Source organism: Physella acuta, unplaced genomic scaffold, assembly GCF_028476545.2.
Source record: "Physella acuta isolate Inbredline_101_S28 unplaced genomic scaffold, ASM2847654v3 ptg000714l, whole genome shotgun sequence".
NCBI lineage: Eukaryota > Metazoa > Mollusca > Gastropoda > Physidae > Physella > Physella acuta.
Window position 1 is genome coordinate 619,337 of NW_026732232.1, and position 8,064 is coordinate 627,400.

General features: G+C 32.0%; 1 protein-coding gene across 1 annotated transcript in view; it reads right to left on the bottom strand.

The window, feature by feature from the left end:
* LOC131949785 (cilia- and flagella-associated protein 54) overlaps window positions 1-7,525 on the bottom strand; it is a 40,057-nt gene extending 32,532 nt beyond the window's left edge. Inside the window, exons 1-15 of the mRNA XM_059311732.1 lie at window positions 7,249-7,525; window positions 6,402-6,507; window positions 6,177-6,311; window positions 5,199-5,370; window positions 4,956-5,014; window positions 4,519-4,662; window positions 3,925-4,038; window positions 3,521-3,622; window positions 2,879-3,173; window positions 2,418-2,530; window positions 2,210-2,324; window positions 1,985-2,067; window positions 1,726-1,863; window positions 1,131-1,187; window positions 228-366 (exon numbers count right to left, since the gene is read on the bottom strand). Coding sequence (XP_059167715.1) covers window positions 228-366; window positions 1,131-1,187; window positions 1,726-1,863; window positions 1,985-2,067; window positions 2,210-2,324; window positions 2,418-2,530; window positions 2,879-3,173; window positions 3,521-3,622; window positions 3,925-4,038; window positions 4,519-4,662; window positions 4,956-5,014; window positions 5,199-5,370; window positions 6,177-6,311; window positions 6,402-6,507; window positions 7,249-7,445 — 1,969 coding nt within the window. The 5' untranslated portion in view covers window positions 7,446-7,525. The remainder of the gene's footprint in view (window positions 1-227; window positions 367-1,130; window positions 1,188-1,725; window positions 1,864-1,984; window positions 2,068-2,209; window positions 2,325-2,417; window positions 2,531-2,878; window positions 3,174-3,520; window positions 3,623-3,924; window positions 4,039-4,518; window positions 4,663-4,955; window positions 5,015-5,198; window positions 5,371-6,176; window positions 6,312-6,401; window positions 6,508-7,248) is intronic.
* Window positions 7,526-8,064: the final 539 nt, after the last annotated feature.

An 8,064-nucleotide genomic window follows, 5' to 3' on the forward strand; every position in this document is an offset into this window, starting at 1 on the left:
TGCCTCTAACATAAATGTAAACATTGTTTCTTGATGTTAATGATAAATATTGGTTTAGGTTAAAACTGTGATGCCTCTAACATAAATGTAAACATTGTTTCTTGATGTTAATGATAAATATTGGTTTAGGCTAAAACTGTGATGCCTCTAACATAAATATTGGTTTAGGCTAAAACTGTGATGCCTCTAACATAAATATTGGTTTAGGTTAAATCTGACAACTTTACCATCTATCTGCTCCAGCTGTGCACTGCTTTCATAAGCCATGGCCAGCCGAACTGTGACCTCTGCTGCCATAGTTGGGTCCACTGACCCTATGCCACACCAGTCCATGGCTTTTTGTACAGTTTCTAGCAGGAACATCCACTGATGGGTACAAACAATATCAAGTCTCAGTTTCATAACAGTACAAGCAAAATTTAAAAACAAAACATTGTAAATAGGCCTGCATCAAGAATTAAGGATGTCTTCATTGAATCAGTTTCTTTTGTTCTCTATAATGCAACTAGTCATTACAGTTTATAATGAAATAATTTCTTATAACTATTTCTTGAATCATTTATACATTTATACTTATCAAAAATATTTTAAACAATTTAATATTGGTTTTATTAAAAAATTGTTATTTCAAATTATTTCAAATAACTTTAGCATGGATAACAATTAACAAAACATTAAGAACATTAAATAAATTTGAAAAACCTTAACCTTTATCTACTGTTAAAGAGAGAATCATGTGAGAATCATGTTTGGGTTATGTTTGTGGGTTTGTGTGATGGTCCAATCTGTGAGGGTCAAGTCATATGTGAGGGTTTCATGTGAGAATCCTTGAGTCTTGTGTGGGTCTCAAGTGTGGGTCGTGTGTCTTACTGTGTGTGTGACAAGAGAGTGAGAGATACAGAAGACAAGCAAAGTTTTATACAATTGTTCTATTTATGTTGCTTCATTTGTGTGTGCTGTTAAATGTTGATACATATGTGTGTCCTATTAAATGGTGATACATATGTGTGTGCTGTTAAATGGTATTACATAAGTGTGTACTATTTGTGAAAGTCGTATTTGTCCAAACTCCAATAGAAAAAAAAGTTACAACAAGAACAAAAGGAATGGCAAATTTTTAAAAACTGAACTCCTTCATTTTCCTCTCTGTCAGAAAATGGCTTGATATTTGTGGAACTAAATGTACTCTGAAGGTAAAGGATGGTCAAATGAATTTTTTTAATTTATTTATATTTTTCTTTATATACATTGTATTTTAACATCAACACAAAATAAATATACTTGATCAGATGAGTCTTAAAAAACCTCGGTATTTACAAAGTATACAACTAACTTAACCTGAGCTATTGCTGCATGGTTTAAAAAAATAGATCAACTTATCAACTAAGTTATATTGTTTTGAAAAGGGAACCAAACATCTGATCAAGTGCCCATTATAAAATGTTAAATCATTAATGAAAACCAGTTTGCCAATGTGCCAAAATTACTGAATGTTCTCTAATCAGCACTGGCCAAAAATGACAGAGGATTGTACTTTCAAATTCACTGTGTTAATTGGCATATAAGCTAAAATCTATTTTTCAGTTGTCAATATCTACAATTTTTTCTATGCTTTAAAGATATAAAAAATGGGGATGTTAAAAACTCGATAGGTGTGTCAGAAACAATGTGTTGTAAGGGGAAAATATTTTATTCTATGTCACGCATTGAGTCACTGATACTAACCTTGCTGGGACTGACCATTTTCTGTAAAAATTTGGGATTGTCTACAGGTCCAGTCTGGTATTTCTGGAACATCAGCTTGCATCTGTTCCACAAGAAGTTCATCGCATCGACAAAAATGTCCACATCAATTTTGTCTTTCTGAAATCATTCATAAAAGCTGCAGGATTGATGTAGCTTGTGTGTCATGTTTTATTTTTGGAATTTTCCTCAAAATATTAAAAAATTTTTTTACAGCAATTAAGTAAATGAAAAAAACTACCTCAAAGTTTCCGTTGATTATGGTCATTAAAATTTCAGCCACGCGAACAAGGTCATCCCCTGAGATGGCTGATAATGACGCACCTGTTAAAGCGGAGTCATATTTTGTCAAGGTATTGTGTGTTAAACTTTGAATGAATTAGTTCAAGAATTAAACTTGACTAATACATCAGTAAAAAGTAATTGTTCTGTATCTAAAAAAGTCCAAGTTTTTGAGTAGACTTACTTGAGGGTTTGATTCCCAGTTGGCTTGTCTCAGGCCTTAGTTTCCTCAGCTTAACAAAACTGCTCAGCAGATCTAAAACTTTTTCTTCCCAAACAAATCTCTCATTTGTAAACTCCTTAAAAAATAACAATCAGTCAAATTAATCATGTAAACTCACATCAGACAGAAGAAAAAAATAAAAATGTTGTAGGCCATAAATTTTAATTACCTTGATTTTATTAAGTACTGGAGACAGCAAGTTCTCAAAAACATCAAAATGTTCATAGCTGTAGGCCAGTTTCATGAGACGAACAACTGACTCTAAAGGCACACCATTAGCACCTGAAATAAACATCAATAAGTTCACTCTAAAGGCACACCATTAGCACCTGAAATAATAACATGATTTATAAAACAACCATTCCCTCCGTAATCATTTGAAGCTTTTAATTCTTTACATTGGATTCTATTTCTTAGAAACAAAAATGTAGGAGAAATAATTTTTTGACAGAAATAAGTTAAATATCAAGCCTGCTCTTTAAAATATTAAAAAGTTCATAATAAATAGGTTTTAACCTAAAACTTAGCTTTTCAGGGAGGTGGAAAGTGGTGGGTTAAAATGTATCTCTTGTTAATGTCCATGAAACCTCAGATTACAGAGGGTGGGGAGGTGGGGGAGGGGGAACCTACCTTCAATGGCCATCTGGATGAGTGAGCCTTCTGTCACAACACCTGCTAATCTCAAGGAGTGGAGAGAAATGTGCGACTTGTTTACAGCGCCAGCAGACAGGATGTACTCAGCTGCCATCATCATCTCACAGAAAACGTCTAGAATCTCCGGATCATTCTCTGACGCCGGGGGAGAGGTCTGCAGCACACGTCGGTTGCTGCTGCTCAAAGCTTCAAGGATGGCAAGAAACTGGGCAGCACTGCCTTCAAACATTTCTGCCAACATTTTCTCTGTGCTTGTTCTGGGCCATGGCAACTATTTCAGTAGGAGAATAATACTTCTTTAGTATTCCAGATCATTTTAATTGGACGGCAAAAAAAAATCATTTTAAAGAAGAAAGTGGCTGAAAGTGAAGACTTGACTGAATAAATGAAGTGAGTTGATTCCCACACTCCTTGTTTTTCTAATTTTTGTAAGTTAGTGTGGTTTAATGTCAAGAATGGTACATAGTAAATTTTACTATAAAATTTTAATTTTTTATTTGTCCTCTTCAACTTTTGTCCTTTTCAACTTGACAGATACAAAAGACCCAAAAAAGAAGAAGTACAACAAACAAAAAAGTTTGGACATGTTTGTTCAGATACCATTCCTGACTGACTCACATTGATAACATCTTTAAAATTTGCTCTCGTCTTTGGTTTGAAAACACCTTTTGGTTTTCTTCTAGTCTCCAGAACTGTTCTTTTAAAGATCATTGTTGCCATCTAATAGAGAAGATAGTCTTTATTAATTTTACAAATACTAATTGAAAAACTGTAGCTTAAATTGTACTTATTATGGCTAATCTAAATATTAACTCATACCTTTATGGTGAGTGACCTAATGTTTAAAACCCTTATGCGTCTGACCTAAAACACCTACCCTGATGGTGTCTGACCTAAAACACCTACCCTGATGGTGTCTGACCTAAAACACCTACCCTGATGGTGTATGACCTAAAACACCTACCCTGATGGTGTCTGACCTAAAACACCTACCCTGATGGCGTCTGAACTAAAGCACCTACCCTGATGGTGGCTGATCTAAAGCTCATCTCATCAACTGGATTGTGTGGGTTGCTGCTCAACATTTCCAGCTTGCTGAGTTCACTTATTTTATTTAAACCTCTGCGAGCAAATTTCTGGAAAAAATTTTTTTATATATATTCCTATCAGATTTAATTGTCCATTCCTGCTGCTTCTATTTCCATTATACCTGCATAGCACCACCTGTATGCTCCCTTCAATGCATGCGGCACAATTTGCCAAACTCAAATTGTTAATGTCATTACAAAACATGTTTGAGTAATAAGCCTTCTGTAGATATAAACAAATTATATTGACTGAACCCTGTATACCTATATTACATCTTCTGTTGGTATAAACAGATTACATTGACTGAACCCTGTATACCTATATTACATCTTCTGTTGGTATAAACAGAATACATTGACTGAACCCTGTAAACCTATATTACATCTTCTGTTGGTATAAACAGATTACATTGACTGAACCCTGTATACCTATATTACATCTTCTGTTGGTATAAAGAGATTATATTGACTTAACCCTGTATACCTGTATTACATCTTCTGTTGATATAAACAGATTCTATTGCCTACCTCTGCATTTTCTGTGTCCTTGCAGTCATAGTAACACTGGCAGACCGCAGTGTAGAGCGTGCTGCGCCATGTCAAGTACTTTACAGTCAGTAGAGGGATAGAAGTCTCCATACACATTGATGCCCACAGTAAAAACTCCAACACCTGAACAGTTCAATGAAGGATCTAAAAAGTTTAATGGGGGATCTAAGCAGTTTAATGGGTGTATCTAAACAGTTTAAAACACAAATACAATCAAACCATCTGCATACTTCAGATTAAAATACATAGTACATACAAACTGGGGTCCAGTGAAATTACAACAATTAGATATCACAAAAAGTGATGACATTTATACACACTTTGAAATGTTTGCCTAACAATGATTTACAGATGAAGTTTTATCACAACTTGTAACAAACAAAAGATTAGCAGGGGAAGTTTAAAAGAAAACATACAGCAGCTGAGCGCCCCAGTGACATCAGATGCCTTGAAATACAGTAGATATGGACAGTTCCTGTACACAAGAATACGTTAGACTAATTAAGATGTTACATTATAAATTTGTTACATCAAGCTTTAAACTATAATTTATATAAATGTGAGTTAGGCTTTATTTAAGACCAGTGACATTAACTTAACTTATTAAAAAACACATTTTTAAACACTCAAAAGGAGGAAACAAGTTAAATCTATCTTACCATTAAATACTAGCCAACAGAGTTTTTCTTTAGGCAGTATAATCTGAGTTACTGTCCTTAGCAGCTCTAAACACTGAAGACATCTGGCAATAGCAAGCTTGCTCTGTAATTTGGGATCTGACAATTTGATCACCTGATACTTGCAGATACTCTTACCCAACAGTGCACGCACCTAAATATAATCACTTGAATTTTAAACTCATTTTAAATTTAAATGTCCATGTTTTTGTATACATAACTTCTTTAAATGTTTTGATTCACATTCTTCAATATCTTTAGCATCACAAAGGACACAAATGAACTTTTAAATTGACTTACTCAGTAGATCTACATATAGCAAAAATTGGTAATTACTTATAAGTGTGATCGATTTGCAACAAAATGCAATTAAGATTGTTGTTCAGAATTCCACCAGCAATTTTATTTTCATCTTTTCTACATAAAACTCAATGTTTTAAAATTGTTATAATCACTTCTGCTTCTCTTCAGCTAATCTAAAGATGTAGACCCTATATCAATTTACTATAGAAAGTTTTTTCTTATAAAAAGAAAAAGGCAATATCACACTTTTTAAAAAAAATCAATAACAAATTTAGTTGTGAATTACTATTTAATATATTTTTATCTTAAGCGAAATAGTTATTGTATGCTATTCTATTCATCTTTTTAAAAAATAAAATGTAAAAATGTATTTATTAATAATTTTAGACTAAAGTTTCAGACTGAAAGTTGTAGAATTATTTGAAGCATTCAGTTGTCCTTAATTTGATAGGTAACATATGCATTTGTTAGCAATATTTATAAGATTACAAAATGATTTCCTCAACATATAAAATAAGAAGAAAAAAAAAACTTGGCTAAATAACCTATGGCACAAAAGGGTTAAAAATATTGATAACATGGTAACATGATTGTAATATAATGTAGGCTAGAGTTTGTAGTTAAAGCAATTTTCTAGAATTTTAAAACTGTTCTTACAGTTAATATCGCAGTGGATGAATTCAAGCCTCCAGCAAATAAACTTTCCTTCAATGAATTCACATCACTTGTGCTAACAGCCTCAAACTTTTGAAGATAACGCTCATAGCATTGGTTCAAAGCTAGTCTATGCTCCTACAAAGATTTTAAAACAATTAAAAATTAATAAATAAAACCATAAATGATAGTATTTCAGAGAAAATAAAATTCTCAAAACCCACTGACCTGCATCGACACCAAAAAATCTCCTATTTCCAGCAACTTCTCTTGAAAAAATGTTTCTGGCAGACGTGGTTCAAACTTGTTCCATATTTCAAAAATCATGGTACTCCTGCATGACAAGGCAGCATATTATGTTATTGTTTAAAAATGTAACAATAACTTTTTGACAAAAATATGTCATACTATTGTAAAATTTAGTGAGTTGTTTATAGATTAAGAAGAGAAATCTGTATCTTAAAAAATACTTAATAGTTAAGCAAAACTAGTCTGTTAATTTAGGTCTTGACTAAGTATTTTAGTAACCATTAAGCATTAAGGTCAAATCTATATTATATAAAAATTCACTTCAATTAGAACCTATACTAAATGAAAAAAGTAATTATCACACATTAGTCTTTTTTAGAAGATTTTGTTTAAAAATTACATATTTATTTTATCTCAATTTATTTCTCTGTCTCTGTCTCTCTCTTTACACACACACACACACATATAATATGCCATATATATATATATATATATAGGCCTATATATATATATATATATATATATATATATATATATATATATATATATATATATATATATATATATATATATATATATATATATATATATATGTATATATATATATATATATATATATATATATATATATATATATATATATATATATATATATATATATATATATATATATAGGCTCTAATGTAGATTAGTACAGCTAAGAGTAGAATCTAGAATATTAGTATTTAGTTGGTCCAACCAATCAATAACGTATAAAAGTTTTGTTTCTTAAACACAAAATAATTAAACTACTATATAACTATAATCAATAAAATATACAACATACAGTTTTGTTTGAGAATCCTCTGTTATTCTTAGAGCTCCTCCGGCACGTTGTTTTTTAACTTTTTCAGTAAAAATTTTGAGCTCCTGCTCTAAAGCTAGAAGTACAGGGTTTGGTCGATCATCACGAGTATAATAACTACTTGGTAAACCTTTTGACACCGCTGACACTGCTGCATTTTGTAAATATGACGCCATCATTTACCATAAAAAAAACTCTATTTTATTATATTTTAAATGTTTTATCAAGCATTCTGAATATTTAGCTGTTTAGACGCCATTTTAAAGCAAAGCCTAATAGGTTGCTAAGCATTTTATCAAGGGGGATAACTGTAAAATTAAAAATCCCATCCAAAGATTTCCAACTGCTTAAATTAACGCGTTGTTAAAAATAGCTAGCAAACACCTTTTGATTGTGTTTGTTCTTTAGCCTCAATCTTCTTTTATCGTACGAATGATTGATAGACCAAATAGTGGCTCTGGGAATCAAACAAGAAAATATTTAATTTAGAAACATATTGCTAACGGTAGATAGGTACACTGTAGACATCTACAGTGTAGCTATCATGATGTCATTCTTATACAAAGAGCTAAATCTGCTGCCGAATTTTCTCGTAAATTAGATCTAGATCTAGAGAGATCTATATTTTTATTTCGCCAGCATGTTCAGATACCAGATTTATGTAGTATTTTGGCCATATTTGATGTATGTATAATCCAATTTTACCCTCCCCCTCCCGGGTACTTATGATAACAGTGCTCAGAACAAGAGATTTTTTCCATCGACCTGATGTGTTGCGTGTGCAGCCGATACGGCGTG